The sequence below is a fragment of the Idiotropiscis lumnitzeri genome, chromosome 20, assembly GCF_059441095.1.
Source record: "Idiotropiscis lumnitzeri isolate Australia: NSW breed Sydney's pygmy pipehorse chromosome 20, RoL_Ilum_1.0, whole genome shotgun sequence".
Lineage (NCBI taxonomy): Eukaryota > Metazoa > Chordata > Actinopteri > Syngnathiformes > Syngnathidae > Idiotropiscis > Idiotropiscis lumnitzeri.
In genome coordinates, this window is record NC_142410.1 from 6,898,362 (window position 1) to 6,926,150 (window position 27,789).

Consider the following 27,789-nt stretch of genomic DNA (forward strand, 5'->3'; position numbering starts at 1 on the left):
GAGACGCTTTAAAGGGGGAGAATTTTTCAACTTTTATTTTTTTTATATTCTCCAAAACAGATTCTCAAAGTGGGCCACAATTGTACGCAGACTCACTTTACTGTTAAATGAAAGAGTTATGTGAAAAGAAAAAAAAACTAAGTAGTTTAGACGTATTTAACTTTTCAATACATTTGCACGTCATCTTTAGGAACTATTTGCATTTAAACACTTTTTGTCTTTTTTTAATTTAAATTTCTCTTAAGTATGATACGATGTAGGCGCATTGCATTCACTTAAAAAAAAATTCTGGATTTTTGTGAATACATTTTGAGTGGAAGGTTGTTTTTTTTTTTAGATTGTTTTTTTAAAAAAATTTTTTAATTAGTTTTTCTGATTTTTTAAAATAAGGTTCAGTTTTTTGAGGAAAAGAAATACTGTCATTAAAAAAAAAGATCCCCCCCAAAATACTGAAAACAATATTGGAAAAAAAACAGAACAAAAATTACTAAAAAAAAAAATCACAAAACACATAAAATCTGAAAAACAGATGCATTTAAAAAATAAAAAAAAAACTGAAAAATATTTCATTAAGAAAAAAATTATAATTGTTCCCCCAAGTGAATCAATACATTATTATATGGAATCATTATGAAGCTTTTTTTTTTTTTCGTTTTCTTATATTCAAGTGCAGTGTTATTATTCATTGTTGGCTTGCAATAAGAATGAATATCAAACTTTTTAATTGGCCCAAAGCTATGGTAGACCACTGCACCTACGTCTGCCCTGTCTCCATCGTGAGAATGACTGACTAAAGGATCCCAACCTGGAGACGTTATGGTTGTCTCGTATCTTGGTGTGACAGAGCACGTTAGGGAGCTTCTGAGGCACCAACGCTCTGATCTGCTCCACGGACGTGCACAGCTTCAAATATCCCAAGTACAAGCCAGGAGACAAAAGCTTCCTGCTCCGCCGATGATAAGCAAGCTTCTCCTGTGGACAGAAAAGACAAAATAAATAAATAAATAAATAAAGGGAGGGAAGGTTTGATCATAATCCTTTGGGTGGTGCTTATTGTTGTCATGCGTTTCCCTGCCAGTGGCTCTGACGCATTGCAAAATGGCCGCCACTGTGTATTTTGCTGTATTTCATGATACAGTTTGGCGGTAATGGAGCACAAAGCAAGTATTTCAGTCAACTGCGGTTTATCCAAAAGGGAATTGTCGACCATTGTTTCGGAACCACAAGGCCAAATCTACTTACGTTGGAGACAGTACAGGATTTGCAACACTGGCATTGACTTTAATAAGTTCTACAAACAAAACAAACTGGAGAATTGCTTCCAGACTGAAGAATTTGTCGTTCCAGAAACACGCGAGGGAGCCCATCATAAACACATCCAATTGCAATTTTAAAGTGCCTGAGTGAGCAGCTTTGAAGTAAAAGTGGGTGGGATGATGATGATGATGATGATTATTATTATTCAGACTAACATTCCCTCAACGTAAGATCGAAACAGAAACCTGCGATTGTTATTCATTTCATCGAAAGCCAATTGAGAGTCCTTCCGGTGTTTGGTACAGCTCGCCCAAAAAAACATCTCCTATTCCGTTATGCAAGGCCTTTCCTAGCCATTTTGTTGACAAAGAGAATGAGCCTAATATAAACCACAAGCACTCCTGGCCATTCCTAAACGGCATGGACGCGAGCCTGTATCCAAAACAAAAAACGCAAAGAACTACTTTTCCAAAACGCAGCTGTAATCCCATCAGAGTCTATTCGTGTAGCACGTACGTGCAGCGTGATGAGGAGCATGTCCAGAGCGGTGGGCTCCTCGGGGGAGGAAATCGACTTGCGCTGGAGCTGCAGTTTGCAAAGCTGCATCCAGCGCACACCGTCCAAGTTCGGAGACGCGTTCATGTCCTTCAAAAGCACCAGCAGGGCGTTACCGTGCTTGTCTTTGACTGGCTCGAAATACACTTGGCCCAGGTCTTGCGTTCCCAGCATGCCCTGAGAGATAAAAACACATCAGGAATGCGCTGCGCTTCCAGTCGAGCACTTTGAAAGATTTCCCGGCTACCTGGAGATGAGACACCGCTTGGAGCATCTTGAGGCGTGTCTGCAAGGTGCACGAACATGCTGACTGTGTGGGATTGAGACACTGCTGCAACCAGGGAATCTCCTCCCACAAGTAGGAAACCTATTCAATTGGTCAAATATTATCAACTCAGCCAGAAAATAATTAGTTGAAAATAAATACATCCAGTGACATCATTTAGTTGCTAGGCGCTAACTAACCGGCTACGAGTCGCGGTTGTCTCGCTAGCTAGCCAAACATCGTCCTTCCATGGCGCTGAGGCGGAGCCTTTTTTCTAAGTCACTAATCATCTCCTCCAAGGGAGACAAATAAGTGACACTTCTAACAAGTTTTGTTTTCATCAATAATCAAGATGAGAGAACAGGATAAGACCTAGAAGCCACGCTAACCGCTAATCGCAACGTGAACTGTCGAGTAGTGACACAACCGAAAAAGTGCCATCCCCATTCGGAAATAATTTGAATTTTTACAGTTGTATTAATATTGCGATGTTAGTTCATTTCATTCCATTATTTATTATTATTTTTTTTTTTGTATGCGTACCTTCGTAAACCAAAGGAAATCCTGCATCAAGGAGCTAGGGTAGGAATCCTCAACCTCCACGATAGGAATTTGGTCCTCAGGTGTCACCAAGATACTGTCATCTCGGTAGAAGATGGACGTCAGGTAAAGACCTCTGAAAAGAAAACAAATTCAAGTGTTTTTAGTTGACACGATGGAGGAGTGTGGTTAATCAAAAAAAAAAAATCTGGGATTAGAATCAAACAAATCATTTGGATTAAATGCATTTTTCATGATATCATGTCAAAATGGCCGTCTCGGATTTTGCGCTTCGACGTGTTTAGATTAGTGAGGGTGCATACAACAAATTATTTAATATATTTTTTTTTTCACTATGTATACATATATTCTGCCATTCAAAAGTTTGATGGCCACTTAAATACGTTCAAAAATCATTTGAATTCATTTTCTTCAACCACATGACCGGTGTCTAGACTTGAGTTCAGATGAGGACACTTTTAAAAAGGCTTGTGTACGTTCCACCAAACAAATCTTATTTACCTTTTCAAGCTTTTGACAAACTTGCTGTTGGGTTGAAAGAGGTGACGCAGGCTTTTGGACACAGAATGTTTTCTACCTTGCGCTGGCGCTTTGCACTGTTCTGTGAAGACAAGAAGAATGAATAAATGACATTGTGTGTGCGTCCATTTTTTTTTTTTTTTTTTTTTTTTTTTTTTTAAACGGCTCAGTGTGACAAATTGTGCCCATTACTCTGACTGCCTGCCACCAATGAATACCTCTGTCCAGACACATCTCCTCCGGTGACAGGCTGTTACCTAATTGACAACAAACCTGACACGTTCAACAACACGCTCAAAGTGGAATGTTTTTTGACATTTCGTACGCTCCAGTGGCGCGGCACCATTTGACAGCCAGCGGCAGACTATGGGCCTTGAGGGAACCACTAGCTCTCAACTCCCAGAGGGACACTAACTGCGTGTGTGCGTGCGTGTTTACCTGCGCATACTTTAGCCGCTGGAGCATGGCGCGTCTTGAGCTACGGCCATACGAGTGGAGCCAGGGAGCTGGAGTCATTTGTGTGTGTGTGTGTCTGTATGCGTCTTAACCCTTCGCCACTCACTGACAGGGAGGTCAGTTAAATTCTGTGGGGACGTGTTTATTTTTAGTGGGCCTTCAGGGGGTTGGAGGCGAGAGAGAGAGGGAGGTGTGTGTGTGTGTGTGTGTGTGTGTTTGTGTGGGCGCCTGTTGGTGAGATAACGCACCTTCCAACTCATTAGACACCCCGCGCAGATTCCCTCCTCCCCTCCCAGGTGATCATACTCTCGCCCCCAGGCCACTTAGAGTCAATAAATCCCCTCATTCAGGAGACCGAGAGAACTAATTTTCCCTTCAGGTGGACACGGTGAGGTGGAGTAAAAACAGCGCCCCTTGAACCAACTCCCCCCCCCCACCCTCCCGCCCATGATTTCGCCAGGCTCGCGAGCGCTGCGGGCCTTCAGTGTGCGCTTGACACTGAGTAAGACAGACAAGTCGGGCTGACTGCTGGGGTGCCAGTGTTAGTCAAGGCCTCTTTCACAGTTTAATTAATTGTGTTTGGACAAGGGGGAGAGGGCGGCGTGGGGGCTGCGGCCCCGTGCGTACATGGACATGTGGGGGGGGAGGGGCATGCGCTTGAATATTTGTGTCTGTTCCTGTACATGTGTATCTATGTCTATCTTTATGCGCGTGTGTATATGTATGGAGCGTACTGTAGACAGGAATGAGGGCTGCGAGGGCGGCGTGCGCTTCTGCGTGTGTGAGACTGCTGTAAGTCAGTGTAATTTATGCCCTCTCCCCGACTCCAGCCTAGAACTCGTCTCGAACAGGAATAACAAACATGACCCGGGGACACGGCACCTCGGCTACCGTGGCTGAACTTTCAAGCTCAATCAGCCGTCGTCTGAAGAATGGCTGGCGCGCTCAATACTGACTATTATACGGCGTATCCCTCCGCTCGTACGGTCGCGCTTGCACAGTGTACAATAGTAAGTGGGCGAGTGTGTTTAGGAGAGAAAGAGAGCCGGACAAGCCCGTCAATGCTGAATGCGGTCAGCCGTCATGTAAAAGAGTCAGTGTGGACAGCTTTTGACACTTATGGGAGCAGCTTACAGCCGCCAGTGTTTGGCGATATAAACAGTTTGAGTGCGCGAGAAGCCGATCTGCACTTTGTCACCGAGGGAGGTATTCAGCGAGGGGGGGCGGGGGGGTCGCTGAGTCATGGAAAGGCGCAGGGTAGCATTTCAGGCCGCACGTACACGTCACATCGGTGAGTTTTAGGTGTCGATCAAGGAGAGGTGGGAAGTAACCAAGTCTAAATACTCGTTACTTACTGTGCTTCAAATCTTCTAAAACTGATATACCACAGAGAAGATTTTGCAGCTTTCTCGAACACTGTGGCTGCCACTGTCAATCAAACGGCACTCCGACGACCCAAAAAAAAATGCCTCCTTTGTCTCGCATCATTTAAACAAAAATAATTTACATGCTCCGGTGGTTGGAATATTGTATATTCCACCGCGTCCACCACAACGAGGCGCTCTAAAACGACCACACCGGTGCGAAGATGCCCCACCATCTCTCTACAGTGAAGTACTTCATAATTCTTAGTCTTTGTATGCGTTTTTAGGAATAATTTTTGACTACAACTGCATTTTTGGGTAGCAGTTTATCAAAGTTGATCTGAGGAAAAAAAAAAGCTCAGTTTGTTTTGGTTGCGTGACACCGTCGTCGTGTCCTCTGGCGTTAATAGCCACTAATTTCAAAATGTTTCATGAGGTCGAAATTGCTCGACTGGAGAAGAACGTGTCCATGGAATAATGTGCGTTTGACGCGTTCAGTCTTTCCGGTAATTTAGTTCATGGAAAAGTAATGTCTATCCTTGAAGTTTAAAGAAGGCTGCTTTACCTTTACGTTTACAGGCCTCGCCATTCCCGTTACGTTGTTTGTTTATAACGTCGTAACTCCCATCACGGCTTATAATGTGGAAAAAAACAGACATCGGCGACACGGAGGAAAATAAACTAGGACGCATTAACGATAATGACCCAAATTTGATTTAAAAGATTTTTTTTTTTTTTGTGTGTGTTGTCAACTCTGAGAATGATTGATGGCAAAATTAGTTTGCTCAAAAAGCATCGCAGGTTAGCATCGCCGAAGTGCGAGCGGAGTTCCCGCTGCTACTTCAGCGCTCAAGAAGCGCCTACCCGTCGCGGGTCAAGTATATTTGCAGCTCTCGTCTTTTAAGTTGCGACTCCCCCCTTGTTAAATCGAATGCCGTCATAAAAACCTGAGGCGGATTAAAAATCACACGCTCATCCATAGTTGATTGGTTTAGAGGGCTGCGGTTTCAAGCACGTAAATCATTGCGGGTATCGTATGACTGCTGAGTTTTTTACCAGCCAATAAATCAATCCAAAGCGTTTATTATACCGTGGCAGACGCAGCTCTGATGGGCATCCTTTATTTGGGCGAGCAGCTGGTCTAGAACCTCCTTTTGGCCTCTTTGCCGGGGAGCGCGGCCGTCGACATCCCTCCAACCTGCACACGGAAGAGAGGGACAAGATTGTCAACGATGGCAAACGCTCGTTATGAAAATTGTTGGAGAACATCCGGAAAGCGGAAAGGAAACGATAACACTTGTCTCCCTCAATGTGTCGTCTACTCAATCTTCGCAAATGGTCGTCGTGGTTTCCAGTATTTCATTGGGAATTGACATTCTCTTTCAATTTCATCTTTCAGCTCATTGCAGAGTGTAAAAAAAAAATCTATTATCATGAGCGGGTGTGGACAAACTATGGCCCGGGGGCCACATGCGGCCCATTAGACGTTTTAATCCGGGCCCGCCCAACTTGAAAAAAAATTCAATGAATAAACGTTTTATTTTCTAAATACTGTGGTTTTTCAAAGACATATATTGTTGTAATACTTTTGTTCATTTTTATTTATTTTTTTATTTTTTTCTCCAATGAGGTGAGGTTACCAAAACACTCCATCCATCTGCTCCTGGTCTGGCCCCTCTGTCAAATTTTAGAACCCATTGTGGCCCGCCACTCAAAAACTTTGCGCACCCCGGATCATGAGGCTTCGTGAAATTCAATCGTGCATATGTGCCGTCACTTCCGAGACCTTTTTTGACACATTTTGGATTTTCCTTCCACAAATCGTACATTGGCTTTTATTAAGGGTTATATTCACTTGAAACAATAGTGAAGACCAAAGCGATCCATTCCAAAACGGACAGACATATCCTGCGACCTGACAGTTCCGAATCAGCTTTCACAACCAAACAAAATATCAACACCATATTTAGCTTAAACCAAACGAAGCTTCCGTCTCAACTTCTCAATGCCGTTGCAAGAGCGCCAGACCCGTCACCTTCCAGAACGCCGAGCGATTTTTCCCGCCTCTCTTTCCCAGATGGCTCAGCGAAACAATACATTAGGCGTGTCATGTCATCTCAAACCTTTGTCTGCTTTTCACAATACAGTGTTACACTATGATTTAACAACGTGTGTATACGCTTTCAAGCATTACTTACCCAGGTCTAAAGAGGGACATGTAGAACATAGCGCAAGCTCTTTGAACTGGCACATGAGTTATTGAGGCCTATCGGGTGTTGCATTCAGTCTTTGTATTTTCACAAAACTTCCCACTGCCTTAAGGACAAAACTGCCACGATGACAGATGGCCACTTTTTTGTTCTAAATGCTAACATTACACTGCTTTGCCACGTTGTAGAACAGCCTGGAAATGTGTGTGTGTGTGTGTGTGTGTAGCACGGGTCAATATGCTCAGGGAGAATGTGAAGAAAGAAAGAATACACTCACTATCAAGTTTTCCATTTGGATTAGAGTCAAGAGATTTCACGCAAAAATAATTCCAAGGGTAATATCATCCTCTTCAAACGATATGTTGCGAAAGTAGCAGTTGTCCGGAGGTTTATAGCGTAGCAGCTCGGCTAATTTACCTTCGATAAATCAACACATCCTGATAGGCCGCGAATGAGCTCCGGTTCTATAAATTTTGGGTTCTCAAGCCCCCCACACATTTCGGCTTCTATATGAGCTGCTTCTCAAACAGATACAGTCGTATATTAAGAGGACTTGGAGAGCAGTGCGTACATAGAACAGTCGGTGCACACATGCAGACACACACACACACACACGCACACTCGCACCATGGCTGGAACATAACACAGCACACTTTGCCTCCCAAAGCAATAAAAACCACAAGTAGTAAAAGGACATTTACGAATGCATCAATGAAAAGTCTGTACGTTCCATTAAAAGAATACTGAAAATCTATTCACTATCTAGGCCTGCATTAGAAATCACACAGACACACTCTTTCTACCTACACACACCCCCCCCAGGCCCCGCCCCCCCGCACACAGAAACAGAAAGTGATCCTTCAGCACGACTGCCCTCTTTGCATCCTTCGCTTGCTCCCTGAAGGATGTGTCAGCGATAAACCCACCTCCCCCTTCTCGTACCATCACGCACCACCCCTCACCCCAACTCCCACTCCTGGAGCCCCCCGGAGGGCGAGCGGGTCCGAAACACGGTGAGCTCTATTCCCGGAAAGGTGCCTGTCCAGACAGGACAAGCGGGCCCTTTAATGGGCGTCCACGGCCCGGTATAAGGCCCCCACTGTTGGGGCCGCGCCGCGCGCTACAGCACAGACATGCAAATATTTCCAGTGGTAGGCCCAAATGGAAAACACAAACACGCAACATCGAAATTAGCTCGGAGAGCGGGAGGAAGGTGGACAGTTGAGAAAAATAAAAGAGAGAGGGAAAGCCCGGCCCCTTCGAAAAGACGACACAAACACTGCCGCTGAGGACAAACGCGCTCATGTGTCCCCCAGATGTGCGGCGAGGGTGCCAATGGCGCCCAAAGTCAGAAGCCCGTCCACATGAATTGCAGATCGGGCAAAAAGAGGGCCAACGCTGAGCTGCGCACGGCGCCCTCAACACCTCAGCTGTTGTTGCGCATGACTTCACCATTAACTTCACGACTGAACCCGGCCAACGCCAAACACCGGCCGGGGGCTACGGTTACACTCGCTGACGTCTGTGGCGGGGGTCCTGCCCAAGATCCAGCTGTCGGCCCGGGCGATGATGTCAAAGCGACGTAGGCGTGACGTTTGAATTGACCAATGAGATCAGAGGTGGCAAAAGTCCTCACACTCTGGAGATATGAGAGTTAAAAACCAAAGACTGGAAAGTTCTGATTCCTTTCCCGCCCTCAAGTGAAACTCTACCGAAAAGAAAAAATGAATAATTTACCAATTATATACCGTACAATGACGTCTTTCAATCATTTGTACCTCCCACCACTTGTGCACACATCCTGCCGATCTCACTCGTGTGACACTGGGTGCTCAAGATTGCGTTTTTCTGTCAAATGGAGACTTACTCGAAGGCGTGGCGCAGGCGGGGGTCGAAGCGAGCGCCGGCCCCCAGCCCTTCATGTTGTAGGCTGACACCTGGATGTAATAGGGGGTCCCCTGGAAGGACAGGACGGGAGTTAGTCAAGGCTTAAAGAGAACGACGTCAAGCATTGGACAAAACTGTGTGGTAATTCATTTGAATGTTGCAAGGCATCGATTTTTTTTTGTACAAAATCCGATTAAGATTAACAGATAATGGGCTCATTTATTATGAATGAGTGTGTGTGTGTTTGTGTGTGGAGGGTAAATCCTCTCTCAAGGAGTTGCTGCGCCTGTATCTGTGCCCAGTGTGCCGCCAGCAGGCCTCTGTCCTTCCCTTTCTCAGCCAGATCAATCACGCCCTCGCCGCCGCCGCCGCTTCCTGACCTCGCCTTGACCCCTGTCATGTGACAGGAGTGAGCTTCGGGGCCTGGCAGCGGGGTTCTCGGGAGCAGAAAGAAGCGGCCTCTCTCTCTCTCCCACAAACAAACGGGCGGGATTGTCCATTAGTCCACATGGGCCGGACATAAATCAGGTTTCAGGCTACCAAGCTGCTCTTTTTAGCGTGTTGGTGGCAGTTTGGCAACGGTCGATTCTCAATGGCCAGAAGCCATTTGGAACGTTAACAAACTGGGTTTTCCCCAATTGTGTGCGTTTCTTTTTTTTTTTTTTTGGGTGCCAGGTCATATGTCTTCGGTTGAGCGGTTGGACCGGTGGCGACTTCACTGGGCCGTTTGATGCGCGTAATAAAGGACTTCGGAGATGTTGTTTGTGTGTAAATAATGTGGGATAATAGATTCTAAATTGTCAGCTTTGGCACCAGTAGCAGGGGGGAGAGGGATCTGTTTTTTTTTTTGTGCCACATACCAATGAAGATTGCAATCATACTTTGTCTATTGAGAAACAACTTGCAGTTTTCGGCCATTTGTTGGGCAAGGACTCAGACAGTATTTGGCAGAGGTTCCGGAGTCGATGCACAAGGCCAATTTTGAAGATTGGGACTTGCTCGGCTAAAAACAATGCGGGATAACAAGTGAACTCTTCCGAAGTCTTCGCTTACACTTCTGTAATTTATATATATATTTTATATTTGAAAGAAGAAACAAAGTGATTAGATTAGCACCCCTTAATGTGTTAATTCAGCCAACTAACACGAGTACAGATCAAAAAAGATAAAAAAAAAAAAATAATTATTGTGGAGTAAAAATGCAACAAAAATATGATTTTAAAAACATTTTAAAAACAACAATTCACAAATCAAATACTGTGTAACAGGCCACAAACCTAGAAGTGCAATAACCGCTTCGAAAGCGAGATGCGTCACACCTCAATGTCGTAAATAAAGCTACGATGGGCTCACTTTCCATCCAAGTTGCCACCTTCTAAATTGAATTTGTGGCTTGAATTCATGTTGAGAAGTATAAAACGGCACAGCGTAATGCTTTTTTTTTTTTTTTTTTATAAATGAACCCCCCAAAAAATATGAAAAAACAAAAAATAGCAACTGTTCCACCTCGCGTCCCATTGTGAGCCGAGTTACGTGACCAAATCAGGGATCCAAACACGCAATCGGCAAGCACGGCCGTCGCTCGGGCGCTTTTTAATTAGCTGCCGCAAGATGATGTTCCTTTTAGGCAGCACACATCAAAAGGAACTCAACTCCCAAACAACTGTCCCACCTTCCCTTCTTCTGGCTGGCGGCTGCCTTGTAATAGCGAAATGAATACATTTAGAAAAACACCGTCAAAGGCTCGTGAATATGATGGATTGCCAAAGATTAAAACGAATAACTTTTTTACGTCTATAATTACAGTCGATTTTGTAAACATAAAACAGTTTGTTGATTTTTTTTTTTTAAAACAGCATTTTTTATTTATATATTTATTTAATTCTTTATGTATTTATTTATTTATTTATTTATTTAATTAATTATTTAATTAATTATTTATTTATTTATAATTTAATTCCCACAGCATTATTCAAGAAAATTTCCAAGTGACGCAATATATACAGCCTCAGCCCATTTTTTCATTCCCAACTGAGCGTGTACTCGGACAGTGCAGAATTCCGAGCACAACTCACAGAGGTGAGTCCAGTGACGTTGTACTGCAGCACGGTGGTGTCCTCCACCACCGCCTCCCCCAACACAGAACGGAAAGCCGGCGTGGTGCTCCAGCTCACTGCAAACACAAACACATCCACAATCACAAAGTGTGGGCTTTAAAACTACTGTATTTTGCGGTCGGGGGGTGGGAAAGGCATTTGTCAAATACTTGGCAACTTCTGCGACGAGAAGGCGGCAGATTGCAAAAGATTGTGACGTCGGCTTGATCCGGCACAGCGCCTGACCTTTGTATTTGGTAACCACAGCCGAGTTGACGCATTGGGGTTCCTGGAAATCAACCGTTAGACTGGTGCTGCTGCTGACAGACAAGCGCGCCGCACTCGGAGTGTCTGGAGGGTCTAAAGGGGGGGATGCACAAAGAGATTTAAAAAAAAAAAAAAAAAAAAAAAAAAAAAAAAAAGTCAGCCAGACGGACGACCGAGGTCTTCCGCATCTTACACGCGTTTCAATGGAGCCGTGCAGCGCGGTGGCGGATCACTTTAATGACATCATTTGCTCGGTTGCACAATGCGGCGCTCATTCTCGGGTGAAATTGCAGCAATTTACTGTCACGATCGCAATGACAGCCGCTCAGCATGCAAACGCACACAGATGGGGATAATTGTGAGCAAGATAAAAACATTATTTGGGCGCACGGAGAATGAGTTGTTTTTTTTTTTTCTCCATGTGCGCAAATCATATCAAGTCAAATAAGCGGGTGGAATTATATAATGGGGAGGACAAAAAAAATGTTGAAAAAAAAAAAAAAATCACTCATCAAAGTGCAGATTGGTTTGGCTTTCAGGGCGTGTGTGCGTGTGAGTGTCTGTTTTTGCGGGGTGGCTGTCTCCCCAGCCACTAAATGTGTCATGAAGTGCCTATAAAAATTAACACACACAAACACACACGCACACGCCCACGTACACACTCGGCATCCTAGTGTGGAAGTCATTAAGTTGCCCCAGACAAAATAGCAGCCGAGAAAGGGAGTCGAAAAATGAAAAAGGACTGGCGCAAGCCGCCCTAGCTCCGAGGTTCGCGCCATCATTTGTCGCCGCCGTGGAGCGTACCTGCGTGCTCGAAGCCCGTCTGCATGCGTCTGAAGAGCCGCAGCCGCCATTCCCAGGCCTTGAGCTGCCGCTCCCGGTCCGAGCCCTCCCGCTCTCCGGGACCGACGCTGCCCACTTGGGTCTGGAGCTCGGAAACGCGCTGCTCGGCCTCCTGCACCAAGGTGGCCAGGTGGACCGCGCGGCCCTCCAAGCTCACAACTGCCAAAGACAAAAGGGGACAGTGTCAAATGATTTTTCGTTCAGTGGTGGGGAAAAATATTCTGCTCATTTTTTTTTTTTTTAATCACTTGACGTTATTTTTCAAATAACGAATAGTTGCTAAATACAGCGATCAAATGGCGACCCTGGATCTGTTTTTCAAGCTCCACATGCTGTTTTTTTTTTTTTTTGTATTATTGCAAAACAACATAAAATATGTCTAGGTCTTGATTTTACTTTTTTTTTTTTTTATTTTTTTTTGGGGGGGGGTGAAAGCTTGTCTATTTATGATCGGCTGTTCCAGATTGTAACGACGTTCACCAGTGATTGAAAATTTGAACCACAGCAAAACCAGTGGCTGTTGTTCAGTGAATTTATTATTATTATTTTTTAATGATTTCACCCCAGAGTCAACATCATATCTTTATCTTTCAGCAAATGACTTAAGAATAAATCACGAGCGGCTCAGCTGGTGGGAGGCAACGAGTGCACTCCAGTCGTATTATCCGCGCCACAATCCCGTGGATTGTATAAGCCAAAGTACAAACGTGTACTATTGTACAAACATTTCATTTAGAAACTCTTCTCATTTGTAATTTTCTTCAGAGAAATCGTGCATGAATCTTTCAAATTCTTCTGTCTTTTATAGAGCCGAGACAAAATGAATAAACATGGTTAACCAACAGAAAACTCCAAACGCTCAACAATGTAACATCACTGTGGGAAATCCTGAAGAGCCATTTTGGAGGCGACATGTTGTTGTCCCGACAAACCGAGCTTTTCCTTGTCCAAAACAACCAGAAGGAGACTGCGTCTCATAAGATTACTGGGCGAGACAATTGCTCTTCTTGGGGGTGGGGGGGGGCAAAAAATGATGGGAGCATACATTTAAGTTGCCGTGTTCATTTTTTTTTTCTGCAAAAGCGGTGGAACATTTTGATCTATTTAAATCCCGGACCGCAGCGCCAAAGAGCCTCCGCGGGAGGAATGTTTCGTCTCAAAGGGGCTACGGCTTGACTAGAACAATCACTATAATTTTTTTTTCACCCAAAAAGAAGTAGAGGATGTATCGATATCCCATACGTGGTGGGAAGTTAATGTAATCGAGTAGATTGTTCCATTGTCATCAACACGAGATAGGAGCAAGTAATGCGGAATTACAGTCTTGGGCTGAGCGAAGACAATAGCATATTGTACTCCTTTAGCCGGCTCCTCACTCACCGAGTGTTTAGGACTGGTGTGAGTCTGTGTTTAGTCTGTGTGGCCTGCGTTTGTTCACAGTGGATTCCACTGTTGAGCGTTAGATTCCACTGTTGACAGTAAGTTTAAAGCTCTGTGTCAAAATGTCCATCTGGCTGTTTGATTGCGTGGCCCCTTTAGTGTCTCCTCTGTGGCTGCGGGCTTCTCGTCTAATGCGAGCGTCTCCACCGCCGGGTCAGTTGGAGCTTTGATTGACCCCCCCCCAGCCCAGCCCAGCCCCACCCGCCCAACCGCGCACACTTCAACTGGGCTCGGTGATGCAACAGCTGGGGTTGAGGTTGAAGGTCGCGGTTCGAGATGGGCAGGCCTCCAAAATTGGGTGCAGGAATCGAGACTTGAAGTCCCACATGCAGCAATCGGCTGATATTTTTTAATTTGATTTTTTTTAAAACCACTTCACAATGAGAACATCACGTTTGCAGGCAAGTGTTCTCAATTTAACGACACCTTTGCAAGGCGTCTGGATCGGATCTATGGGAGTGCGTGTCGTGCGCGCGGGTCGAACAGGCGCGTTCTAATCATTAACAGAAGAACGGAGCAGCAGATTATGCAGATGACTGAACAAACACTGCAGCGTGATTAGCGCCACGCCATCGCTTTTAATCTATTGTCTGCGAGCAGAGCGCGCACTTGTACGCACACACACGCACACGTACACGAAGCGGCACATTAACACACACAAGGTGGGAAATGGTGTCATGGAATTAGCGAACATGACTCATTGCTTGGGGCTACTCAGCGAGCTACTTTGACGGTGTCGGAGGTTGTCGGCGAAGCGGCGCTGTGCGTCCATGGCGACCGATGCTGCTTTGCCACAAGGCGTCAGCTGAAGCGAAAATAAACCAGTCGCCGCTATCTGCTGTGTCGTGACGAAACCGCAGTCTATGCGCAGGCTTCATCAATGTCGCCTTTTTCCCCCTCTTTGTAGCATGGTTGCCATGGTAACGATCACCAATCAAGGTTTCACTTCTATTCTATGGATGTCAATACTGAGTGTGGGGGAGGGGGAAAGAGAGAGAGAGAGAGAGAGAGAGAGAGAGAGAGAGAGTGCGGAGTATCTGAAACTTGGACCTAGCTCAGATTTTTAAGATGTAAAAAGCAGTTTACATTTTTTTTTTTTTTTTTTTTTTTTTTTTTTTTAAATGGCACTTTTGCTATATTTTAAAATAGTATTGCAAATTTTGCAAGTGACTGTGCTGTGTGCTGCCGACCACTTGCTGATTTCAGTGAGCTGTCCATGTTTTTAATGCCAAAACAAAATGTGCCGTGGTCAAATCAATGTGTCGACGAGTCGGCTTGTCGAAATACACTAGATCGGGTTTTCCGACAACAATCAGTACCACGGGGGATTGGGGGGAGGTGGGGGCTGAAATGAACTCTCCAGCTTGATGGAACAGCATCAGAGGCATCGGCGTGTTCCTCTACTCACAGTGGGGGCTTTCTTTAGCACCGGCGCGGAGCAACAACTTGGCCATGGGCACGTTGTTGGTCATGATGGCGATGTCGAGAGGCAGGAGGCCTTCGCTGTTCGGGGTGTTGAGGTCCAGCTCGTCTAAGCTGTACTGGGAGAGCAGCAGCTGCACCAAGTCCAACTCTTGGTGCTCCACCGCCTCAAAGAGCGCTTCATTGCTCTGGAACTGTGACACAAAGACAGTTTGTGGAGCGTTCAAGAGGAATACTGCTGAGTCGTATCAGCGGATTCACACACCCACGGTGTTTAAAGTTGTTTGGCGACAAAAGAAAGGAGCTGGTCAGGAACATGTGATGTCAGGACCTTCTTCCCAGTCTATTTTTAGACAACAATGTCGCCGTGATTATTATTCTATTCCGACGTTGCGTGGGACTTACTATGGTGGTTTTGCGCAGCTTCTCCTTGTCCCCTCCCCGTCCCGACACCACGCTGTCCTCCAAAGCTGAGGGGTTGGTGCTCACACGGAACTTTCCAGACAAGTTGCGGTACAGGCGGCGAGCCGCGCTTGGCGAGGACAAGCTGGCTGACTTGCGGGCCGGGGTCGGCTGGTGGGCCTGGTCCCCCCTCATGGGCTGCGTCATCTTGCTTGAATCAGCCCTGCAAGGAAAAAAAAAAAATACACTGATGATGCTCGATGACTATGAGTTGCACTAAGAACAACATTAGAATCGTAATTCTCTGCCCGCTACCACACAAAGATGATGACTCATATTGCAATAAATATCGGCTTTAAATGTCACTTGTTGAAGCTTTTTTTAAAACCAAGAATTGATACATGTGTAGTCGAACCCAAAATGATTCATACCTGGCCAATTTTGGAGTTAAAGTGATTTATTTTAATCACTTTGATTTATATAGCGCCTCTCAAGGGTTTCGGCTGGAAAAAACACAACAAAGTTTTTTTTTTTTCTTTTTTTTTTTAATTATTCATATTCCTGATGTTATAGGTCTTGTTTTTTTGGAAGCCATCTTTTGCACCTTAACTCATTCAATCCACAAGACATACGTGTACATTTTCAAAAACTTAGTCTCCGCCTCCCAAAGACGTATTTATACGTTTTTGTCTTTTTTTTTTGCGTCATAGCTCCACGTTTTTATAGCATTAGAACACAATATTCTGTTCATTCATTCAATTGACTCTTATATTATCTCATCTATTATTGCATAGCATCATTGTATGTGCCAAATGTTGCCCAGTTGGCATCCATTGCAGCCTGGTCATCCTGGAAGGGGGATTCCCCCATCTGTGGTCCCTTCTCAAGGTTTCTCACTTTTCCCCTAATGAGGTTTTGTGAGTTTTTCCTTGCCCTCCTGGGGGTTAAGATCGGGGATGTCGATTGTGGCTATGTAAAGCCCTTTGAGACTGTCTGTGATTAAGGGCTATACAAATAAAATTGACTTGACTTGACTTGACTTGTTGGTCTTGCAAAAATTCAGAAAAAACCCCTGGAATTAATGGGTTTCCCCTTGTGGAAATGGCTGGCATTAAATGAGTTAAAAAAAAGTCGAGTCGTCACATCTGCCGTGTCGCCCGTCAGTGTCACCTCTCGTGTGTTTCAAACAGATAAGCATCTTTTTGCCCCTTGTGTCCCGCCACGGCTGGTATGGAGACTACGCTCCGTCTCCGGCCCGCCATGGGAACGCACGCCGTCGACGGCCGTCTGCTCAGTGGTGTCGGCACACGCTCAGCTGCTGAAGGAAATGTCAGCAGGAGCCTACAGGCGACAGTGACAGACTATGCGATAGGTCCCACGCACCAAACGGGAGGCGGGGAGATAAATGAAGCCCTCAAGTGGTAACTTTCAACAGCTTTCTCTCCTTCTGTTCCTTGCCGGGTCTCATTCATCTCCCAGCTCCCCCTCCGCCCCTGAACAACTGTCTCACGTTTCACATCTTCATCGGCCTTCAATTAATCTGTTACAAGGATTGTAATACTCTGTAAATGACGTACGCCATGTCACGCATCTTTTAAACAATCTGTCAAGGCGATGTCACTGAGAGCAGTCTCATCATAGACACACACATACTGGAAGTCTTGCATCTCAAGGAAAGAGCACATTTTTTAAACACTCTTTGAAAGGTGATGTCACATGGAAATGGGGTAAGAGCTCAGAGGGAGAAACTAGTTCCATCTGAAACAAGAGCTCATGCAAGGTACAGACCGAGTCAAAAGACAATATCCAGGACGGACAAAATCATAAAGGAGAGAATTGCAATTATTGAATCTTAAAACAATGTTTAGAGAGAGAGCTTCTGAACACAGATGACAAAAACACAAGAACAGAAACTCAAGACAACGCCAGACCGAATCTCTATGAAGAGCAGAGAAAAAAAATCTTGAATCTCCACAGCAATGTTCGCAATTGACCAAAACTCCCGAGAGAAAAACGAAGCTGAATTCTTGAATCTAAAACATCAACAATTGAATGCATCACTGCATCGCATCGTGATCTCCGGACCGATCGCATTCATTTCTACGTAGTTTTCACAATGTTTGATGACTCCACATGTTACAAATAAAGGGAAGAGTTGGGTTATGTTGCAGAGAACAAGAAAATCAAATCGATAATTGCATAAAAAAAAATGCAAAAATGCGTAACCAGAAGTGGTGGACTTTTTTTTTTCTTGCAGGACACGTGCAAATTTGTCAAGTAGAGAACATCTGTAGGAAAAATGTTATTTATATTCCGGCTCCGCCATGGACGTGAGAGTCCACACGAGCATGCTTGCACACACAAAGCGGGAGCGTACAACAGCTGACAGCAGCCCACATTGTGGCCACCGAAGCCGGGGCTTGGAGCCCTTGCAACAGGCCCGTTTTCACGGGGCCGATACACCTAAAATACCCCTCGATCCCCGTCCCTTCCCGCTCGGTCCCATCCATCTCCACTCCCTCCCGTAATAGACGCCTTATTTTAGACATCCTCGTGTTCCCGGCCGGGCCTAACCTATTCCAGTGTTCCAGATAAAGCGTGGCAGGTATTTGGAATAATTTTTCCATGGGCCCGGCCCGGAAGATAAAACGAGATATATTTGTAACGCGTGTGCCGGTATCCCATTTCAAAGAGAAAGCCCATCGGAATCCGGCCCTAGGCTTATTGTTATTTGCCTGAGATGGAACAGATGACTTTTTTTTCTGTCGGCAGGACGGTGCCCCATCACTCTCTGACGACATCAGGGAGTATGCGTGCGTGTGCGTGTGCGTGTGTATATGAGGTCGTACTTTCAAAGAGATGCTCCGACCTGCATATGAGCTTGCCATTCCCCAATAATAAGTCCGCCAACCCATAATACAAATAAAAGACGTGACGGTAAATAATAAAAATATGTAAGCAGGCTGGAACGGATTAAAAGCATTTCCATTCATTTCAATGGGAAAAGACGATTTGATATATAAAATATATAAAATACTGCATGTGGTATGCTTTAAATGATAACTTCCACAATATGTATTTTAACCGACCACTGATGAGATAAAATACACATCATTCCACTTTGCCTTTCTCTCATCACAAAATGAAATAGCCGACCGTGCCTCGGACCAATTTACAAGAGATGTTCTGGGCCAGCCTCAACCAACAACCTTTCATTCACACGACAACAAACTCATCAATTCTGAGATCATGAAATGATCACAACGGACAAACGAGCATCAATCTTCCCCCAGACGATAAATATAAAGAATATGAAGTCACACGCAGTTGTGGTTTATTATATATGTGCACTTTGTTCAACCCTGACAGTGATGATATGAAAAGCTTGCATAGAAAATTCTCCAACCGCTTAAAGGATTGCAGAGTTGTTGGAGTACATTTAAAAGGGAGCCACAAGTATGTACTTAACAGCTCATAAGAGGGGCTATCTCAAAAACATGTCAACGCGGGCAGCTGAGTGGAAAATTCGGCCCAATATGACGGATTCCACAGTTCCATTACGAAACGCACAGGACACGCTGACGAGCGGCAGAAAAATCAATATTATTCAGATTGGCTGTCTGCGAGACATTTTGTTCAGCTAAAAAAATTAAAAAAGCCAAATAAAAATTAAAAAGACCTCAATGTGGTTATATATGAGGGGAAAAAAACAGCACACAGGAGCAAAATCCTTCTCTCACTCCCTTTTCAAACTCGGCTGTCAATGTTGTCGTTGACGTCAATCAAACTTCCATTGCAAGACACTGATATGCATCGTTACCTCCACCAAGGAGGTAATGTTTTTGACGTTGGCGTGGGAAGATGTGGATCTGATAAAAGGTGTGGAAATTGTAGCCGTATTAATAGCTTCCAATCACGTGATCGGTATCTGGTGGAGGTCAAGAGGTCAAGAAAGACGAGTAGCCCGACTCGTGTTCTATGTGCTAAATGTTCCAGTCACGTTAGATGTGCTGAGGGCTAAAAAGTTGACAGAGCAAAACTCCTAACAGGATTGCAGAGGAATAGTGTTTTTTTTGGGGGGTTTTTTTAATGGCGATTGTGCAGTGATTGGTTGGTGAAAGCTTTTTGTAGCATAAAAAAAAAACAAAAGAAAAAACAGTGCTTCTCACGCTTACCTCAAAAGACATTTGCTTTTTTTTTTGCTGCAGACCTGATTCATACATTTCCAATCAATCATGGTTTGACATGGTGGAATTTTTAATTGATATTTTTCTAAATGCTATTAAACATGTTTATGCTTTTCCCAAGTGCTTGGAAAACGCCTCGGGGTAGCTTAAATGTTGCTTAAATGTTTATATATACATTAGTAATGGGTTATTCCTCATTTTTCTGATTGAATTACAAGATGGTGTTTGCTAAAATTATCCGTGGCACCGACTTTCCACCAGCGGCGGCCCGTACAGCGTGCAGCACTTTATTTCATTCTGAGCGAAGAATGGAAAGATTACAAATAAAGACGACCCCAAATGCCTAAGCCTGGCGTTTTAAGACGGCCCGAAAGGCAACGTGTTGCACTGGAAGGACGGAGTCGACTGAAAACAGCCTGGCGGGGCGAGAGACAGCGAGAGGACAACGTTGCAAACCTGACACACGCGCGCGCACGCACACACATGCTGAGAGAGTACGCTGGCCGCTCTAAATGTGGCTTGTAGAAGGAAATTCTGAAATCCGAGTCTTGGCACCAGACAGGCTGGAAGCAGGCAGGCTTCTGGACACAGAGCACACACACACACACACACACACACACACGCACACACAGAGAGAGAGAGAGAGAGAGAGAGGGCGAGTGAGAGAGAGAGAGTGAGGCAGGATGGAGGCCTTTATTACGAGATTGGTTTAGGCGTCCGCTCTGCTTGGCTCTTATCAGCTTATAAGCAACGTGAGGCCGTGCCAACACGGTGACCTACGGCGTCACGCCCGCTCCGTCGGCATAGCGACACAACAAACGCGTCCCGTTTTCTTTTTTTTTTTTTTTTTTACTGGATATTAAAACGCAGGCATGTGTGCGGTCCCGCCGCATGTGAAGTTTCGCTTAATGCGCTCGCCAGCCAAGACAATCAGATCGACTCCGATCTCTCGGGTCGCATTTATACGGACGCCGTTTTATGGAGTGATGTATCAGGTGTGTGTTCGGATTTCGGCATTGCATTTCACTTCATCCCCCAAAGGTGTCTTTACTTCCGGACGACTTCACCACATGTGTGGCGCGCATTCCAAAGGTTAAAAGGACCTGGAAGTCAGGTATCTCACCGGCGACCATTTAAAAAGAAATCGCCGATAAGCAGTCTCATTAAAACATTCCTGCGTGTGTGTAAAGGTTGCAAAGGGGTGGACAATTTCCACGGGAATTATAAGAATCTATTGGAATTAACTCATTCACTGCTCGTCATTTCCGGACAACTACAACACACACTTTCAATAGCCTATTGCACATTCACGGTGCATTCGGGCGAGGGAGCGAGCCGAACAATAAATAGCAAAAATGCGTAAATAATTGACATCCATTATAAATGCATTGAAAAAAAAAAAAAATCCATGCTAAATTGGTGTTGGTTGCCGCCTCTTCCCAAATTGGTAAATCTAAATAAAATATTGAAAAATAAATAAATAAATCAGCAAATGCTGTTCAAGAATAAGATATTTAAATTTGGCATTTCTCATCCTCAATCAACGTGACGAGCAAAAGATTGACCGCCGAATCATCTTCTACTCAAAGCTGCCATCAACAGGAATCTTTGTGTCATTATTTTCAAAAATTAATTTCACAGACAAGTTGGGCGATACCATCTTCCCAAGCCTACCCATTGAAAAACATACGTGACGTAATGACGTATATATTTGTCGGGGGCAGTTGTATTCTAGTTGACGAATATTTTAGCAGCATTACTTATTTCTGTGTGTTCCCAGAAAAAAATAAAAATAAAAAACAAAAAAACAGCTCTTTTTCAATTTTGCATGTGCTGCACCACAGATAACGGGGATATATCATACATCACACATTGAACACATCTGTGAATTCCTTGCGGTGCACAGAGGAACTAATTGTTGTAGCGCTTTTGTTTTCATTTAAAATTAAATGTATTTTTTTTTCCTCCGATGAGGTGAGCTTACCAAAACACTCCATCCATCTGGTCCTGGTCCGGCCCCTCTGTCAAATTTTAGAACCCATTGTGGCCCGCCAATCAAAGAGTTTGCGTTAGAGTGTAAAATGCATGCTCTATAGGTTCAAAGTCACGGGAGTGACTTTTGCCCTCGCTTGTTTCAATACTTTAGGCAATATATATCAGGAGAATTTCTTCCCCCCCCACTCTGTTCTGAACATTTTTCTTTTTAAAACCAACCCGCTACTCTGGTCACTGACTGACCCTCACCTCAGTACCTTCATCCCATTAGCACAGCAGCGCGGTGAACTTTTCCCGCCGTTTCTCGCAAAATGCTAAAAGAGTGCCGCGAAGGTCGGAGCGGGGCATCTGTTGCCGGTCACGGTTATTAAAAGGGTAACACAACCTTGTAGGTATTAACTCATACATGACTCGCTTTGAAGTGTGAGCCGGGTGCATAATTGGAGAGCTGGAACAAACTGTGAAACACTGCGAGGGTGGACGGCGTGTACGCGCAACCTAAAGTGTCGGCGCGAGGTTTTCCTCTTCGCCTCTTTTTCCGATCGCTCTTTAGATCTTGTCCTCGCTCGCTCGCTCATTTCTTTCTCGTCTTTCCCGAGGGAGTGTTGCAGAGGATGAGTGGGCGGTCCGTTGTATGTTTAACCTTTGAGGTGGGCCTGCTGTGCTGAGCAAGGCTTGCCACCTGTTGGCTCCGTGTTAGTGTGTCGTGTGTGTGTGTGTGTGTGTGTGTGCAAGGTAAATCATTTTGATGAGCAGAGACAGCGGAGTCGCCATGGGGATGTGGCGGTGGCTCGCTGCTGATGTTCTCAGGAAAAGGAGTGGGGGGTGGGGGGGGGGGGGGCATACACACAAACAAGACCCCTCCTCTGTCAGAGGCTCGGTGACACCATGTCTCCCACGGGCGATTGAGAGCCCAGCCTGGGTGGCTCCAGGCCTTGTGTGTCTCTCAGTGTGAGTGTATGTATCACTCCAAAGGGGTCCCCCGCCTGAGCCGCCATATGCCACCCACCCAGCGGCGGACAAGAGAGGGGCGGAGGTGACCCCTGGCCACGGACTCAAGCCACCAGTTGGCCCATTCTCTCAGTCACACGCCGGCCGGGCGCCATGTTTAAAGTCCCACGGCTGTTTATCTGGGAGAGCGATGAAGGGAGGTGGTTGGGGGGGGGGGGCCGGGGGCCTCGGAGATGAGGCCTATTCTCCCGACGATGATAAAGCCTTTGTAAACACAGACGAGCAAACAGGCACACAAAATAAGCCCCAACTTCAATGCAGGTTCAAATGTGCGTGTCGTCAATTTGCAAAATCATTCCAAATTTATAATGCGGTGTGTACACAAGACAACAATGGATCGTGCCTTCTAATGGTAGCCATAGCATGTTTTTTTTTTTTTTTTCAGCCATGCATCAATAAATAGCTGGTACTGTCTGTGGTGCTGAAGTGGCAAATCCAGACAACGACGTTGAGGTCATCTTGGATTTTAAGAGCCTCTGCTCTTTATCACAGTGAAAAAAAAATAAATAAAAAGCAATTGGCCAACATGACACGTTGACATGGAGCTGAAATGACCTTACTGGGACGAGCTTTGGATGTATTGGAACTCTAGCTCATTTATGTGTTAAAAAAAAATAAAATAAATGAGACTATACCTGCAGTATTAAGTTTGAACCTGCAAATAAATTTATTATTAACGTCTGTTTTTGTCTATAAACTACCAAAAAAAAAAAATATATATATATATAATATATATTTTTTTTTTAACCCTTCGACTCACATCCTTTCCAGCATTTCAACATTCATAAACTCATCTCCTAATGTTCTCAAAAGCACTAACATTGCCGATATATTTTCTTATAGCATTCTCCTGAGGCCTTTGTGGACTTTGACAATGTTACAAAACGGTTGCATATTCCGTCATGGGCTCTCTTGGCTCGGAATTCCCGCAGCGGCCGCAGGCTGTTTGTCTCTCGGCATCAACGGCAATGAGCCACTAAATATATCGTCAAGCGATGAGCCGCATGAGACCGCTTTACTGTGGAGGGCTGCCTATAAGTCTACCACTGCTCTGTTTTATATATGTATATATATATATATATATATATATATATATATATCATAATATACATGTCAGTCTTTGTCGTACGTTGTCAGGAGACAAGCGTTACTCAGCATTTAGGCTTGATTTGTTAGCTCTTTGAACTTTTGAGGCCATTTGAGCAGTCTCGCTGGGTTTTCTGAGAGGTTCAACATTCAGCAACAGAACAATAACAGGCATATATTCTTTATCCTCCGTGATAAAACAAATATTACTGAGTCATGTGAGCGCGTTTGTCTATGATTGGCTGGGAAATGCTCAAAAATTAATGTGGTTGAAGAGCATCCATACACTTGGGATATTTCTTAAGAAAATATGCCATTTCCCGTATGACATTTTTGAATAATGAGCAAAGTGATCAATTGCAGGCTGCCCAACAATCCGAATGATTCATTGGAGGTTTTCAATGGATTCCGTGCCGATGACTTTGCATTCCAAAGAAGCGCCGCTCGTCTAGTCAGTAGCTGGGCTCACTTTGCTTGTGTGACTCACATTTATGATGTCACAAAAAAAGAGCGGTCACACTCTCGCTAATGGCGGCTCACCCCGGAGAAAGTCGGAATCCAGCTGTATACAAGCCCCCCTGCCGACCCGCTCGTAAATGATCATGTCAAATCCACCGACTGCGTTTCATTAAAAGCAGACCACATCAGTCAATCCGCATATTTTAAAGGCCAGGTCCCCCTCACCGGCAACATGGCACCCCCCCAAAAAAATAAAAACACGGACCTTACAGTACAACGCCCGTACACTTAACATCGCCATCCCGCTAATGGACCACACATATATTCCCGACATGAATCCCGAGACCACACAGTGAGTCCTGTAAGGTTGACAAAAGACCTCGTACAACCCGACAGCGGGTCCTTACATGACTCTCGGGGAGAATCCAGCACCTGTACATTTTTTCACAAGCCGCAAACTAAGACTGCCAACAGTAACTCCCGTCCCCATGGGGCACGGGCGGGAAGGAACCGAGTACAAACTACAAACACTCTACTGCGACTCTACTGTACTTGTCTCACTATTTTCTCTCTACAAAAAGAAAGCTCAGAAATTTTTTTTGGTGCAGATACGTTGACAGGCACTGTATTTAATTGGCAGAAAAAATATTCAATTTTCTTTTGTACTTAAACCAACCAAACTAACACACCGCAGTAGCAGCTAACAGTGCTAATGCTAGCTTAGCATTGCTAGCACGTGTATTTGTTTTACCAATGAGAAGAGAAGCTTAAAGGAAGGGCCAAGAATACTCAACAGGATGTTTAGTAAGGATGCCAGACAAACTTATGGCATGAAAGGGTCAACAAATGAGAAGAGGCAACAAGATGGGACACAAAGAAGGATCGACGGCGGCCTCGCAATGGAACGCTTTCACACTTCCTTTTAGCGGCTGCCTGCCGACTGCAGCGCAGCGGGATGGGCCGGCGCCGCTGAAGAAGCTGAGCGCTCTCCAACCAAACGCAGACCGAGACCCCGTAACCGCGGAATAAGTCGGGATGATAAATAAAGTCTTAGCGCTTACCAATCAACACTGAGAGAGCGTCGCCTGTAGGAATGAGCTCGTTCCGACGTGGTCTTCTCGGCTTTGGCTGGACGTTCTTTGAGGGAGAGGCGATGGGTAAACTTGGAGATTCCAGACTCCGACCTTGCAAGAGAAAGAATAAAAAAAAGTTTTTGTCATGTCATTGGTTTATTCTTGATGACGTGGTTATATTAAATGCATTTGCTAATTATATACTGAAAACTCTTCCTGTCATGTTCAGTCTTGTCGCTCAATCGAGGTGTTGGACGACCGAAAACCCAATTTAAAATCTTGATTGAGACATTTTATTGAATAGGACAGTATAGTTTGATTAACTGCTGAGGCGTTCAAGGACAGCTAAAATGTTTGGTTTTCTTCTTGTTCTCGGTAAGAACTAATTGCAAACAAATAAAAAGAAAGCCTTAAAAGCCATAAAAAGTTGGACATTATTGATGACAAAAATGTAACCGAGACAAGTCAGCACCGCAGATTCATGTAAAGTACTAAAACACATTTTAATGGCAAATTATTCAATCAATGTGAAATATTATTGTCGGACACACATGTCTGTTTGAAATATATTTCCGATGAAGTTACTAAAACGCTGCAACAAAGCCAAAGTTCCCAGAGGAGACATGAGGTTGCAGGGAGAGCTGTAGACTGTGTCTCGGATTTTCCAAATTATTTTTACAGGGGAAAAAAAATAAAATAAAAATCACAAATACATGTTAATCTACTTGACGTGGTTGCCAATGTTCCAGTTTGACTTTGAGCAGAAAATAAGACGGGTAAAAATTGTAAGTAAACAAACGTTTTATCCGGTGCGCATGCTAATGTTGCGTTTCTCCATCTAAGGGCCATCAAGTATTTCGTCAGATGGCTATTTAAGCTATAGCAGTTTTCCAAACTTTAAACCTTTAGGATTTAGCATATTCCCCTGTTGAATTTAAAAAAAAAACGAAAAAAAAAAACTATGAGGCTGACTTGAACTACGTTGAATTTAATTTATTCTATCTTGACTCATAAACACGTCTACATCAAATCACCTTTCCATAATGATATTCATTGAAATCCCATTAATCCATTCCAGCCTGCCCCAAAAAGTCAGATTTTTTTTTTTTTTAAATATTGCACTTTGGCCACCGGGGGCAGTATAACAGTCATGACAGAAACAAAAGCTACTGCTGTAAAAAACTCAAGAAAACTGAAAAATCATTAGCCGTTTTTTGCAGAGGATAAAGAATACATGCCTTTGAATATTGTTATCTCCGTTTACATGTTAAATTCAAACATCCGTTAATTACAGGACTATAACAACGCGGCTAATGATGCCGTTTCTGGAGTTTTATATTGCGTGTTAGCATTAAGTTTTGGAAAGTAAAGTTTCATGTGCGCTTGAAATACACAAAGTGTAATTCTCTTATCTTTCGTTTGACGGTAAACTTCAACTTGGAGTGGCATTAAAGGGCTTACGGTCTGTTTCGTGGAGAACTGCTTACTATCTGCCAAACTGCTGTTATGTGCTCCATTTTTTTTTTCTAAGGTTTTAAACTAAATCCCTCTGAGAATATGCTGCAAACACACACTCGCACCTGTTTCTGTGTGAATAAGTTGCAAGGGGCAGCGTTCTCATTGAAATGACCTCAGAGGAAGGCTTATCTGTTTGAACAACCCCCCCTGCTGCACCCACCCTCTCCAAAACCCACCGCTTTCTTTCCCACTCCCACAGCCTCTCCGACTGACCCGGTGCCAACGTCTCCAAAGACGTGGTCGACCTCAAAGACAAAGAGGCATATTTTCCAGTATGACTCACGTAAATGAGGTGTGGGATTTTCATCAGAAGGCAAAAGAACCCCTAATTGGTGGTATTAAGTCTTGACTCCTCCTTCAAGGGTTTTTCTTTTTTTTAATTGAATTAGTACCAGTGGGCTGTGCTTGCCAGCTACTGCCGTCCACGCTAATGCCCCTCGACATCAACAGTGGTTTAAAAAAACACAAATTATAAAGCGGAGCGATTAGTTCGTCTCGTCGATGGTTATCATTAATATTTGTCTTGGCTTAGAGTTGGGCTCGATGTTTGGCTCGGACCAGGAGTGCTGGTAATACTTCAAACAAACATGCGGATCAAACACATGACAATAGGATGATGACTTGAATGGCACCAGAATATATAGGATCACCACTTCAAACACACGGGGTGCCGGTGGACATAAATGAGGATGCAGGGAATCCCTTTGAGGGCTTTGGGGGAAAAAGGGACATGGGAAGCAGGTGCGTCGTAGCGGAGGGGGGGAGGGTCTGCCGGCAACTGGCTGCTTGAGAGCCTCAAACCTGGCACCGGCCCAAGCAGCTGTCCCGGGCCCACGAGCGTAATGATGCAATCGCCTTGGAGGAGGCGAATGCACCCGTCCGAAGCTTTTAACAAACTGATGGTCTTCAATCCTGT

At 44.6% G+C, this 27,789-nt stretch overlaps 1 protein-coding gene across 7 annotated transcripts in view; it reads right to left on the reverse strand.

Annotated features, from left to right (window-relative positions):
• ankfn1b (ankyrin repeat and fibronectin type III domain containing 1b) overlaps window positions 1-27,789 on the reverse strand; it is a 101,673-nt gene that overhangs the window by 4,166 nt on the left and 69,718 nt on the right. For all 7 annotated transcript variants that reach the window (XM_088284685.1, XM_088284682.1, XM_088284683.1 and 4 more), the window contains 13 exons: window positions 25,344-25,466; window positions 15,548-15,767; window positions 15,129-15,336; window positions 12,242-12,439; window positions 11,417-11,530; window positions 11,150-11,247; window positions 9,055-9,145; window positions 6,068-6,175; window positions 3,140-3,239; window positions 2,621-2,753; window positions 2,060-2,179; window positions 1,774-1,989; window positions 806-972 (listed from right to left, as the gene is read on the reverse strand). In XM_088284685.1, the coding sequence (XP_088140811.1) occupies window positions 806-972; window positions 1,774-1,989; window positions 2,060-2,179; window positions 2,621-2,753; window positions 3,140-3,239; window positions 6,068-6,175; window positions 9,055-9,145; window positions 11,150-11,247; window positions 11,417-11,530; window positions 12,242-12,439; window positions 15,129-15,336; window positions 15,548-15,767; window positions 25,344-25,466 (1,896 nt within the window). The remainder of the gene's footprint in view (window positions 1-805; window positions 973-1,773; window positions 1,990-2,059; window positions 2,180-2,620; window positions 2,754-3,139; window positions 3,240-6,067; window positions 6,176-9,054; window positions 9,146-11,149; window positions 11,248-11,416; window positions 11,531-12,241; window positions 12,440-15,128; window positions 15,337-15,547; window positions 15,768-25,343; window positions 25,467-27,789) is intronic.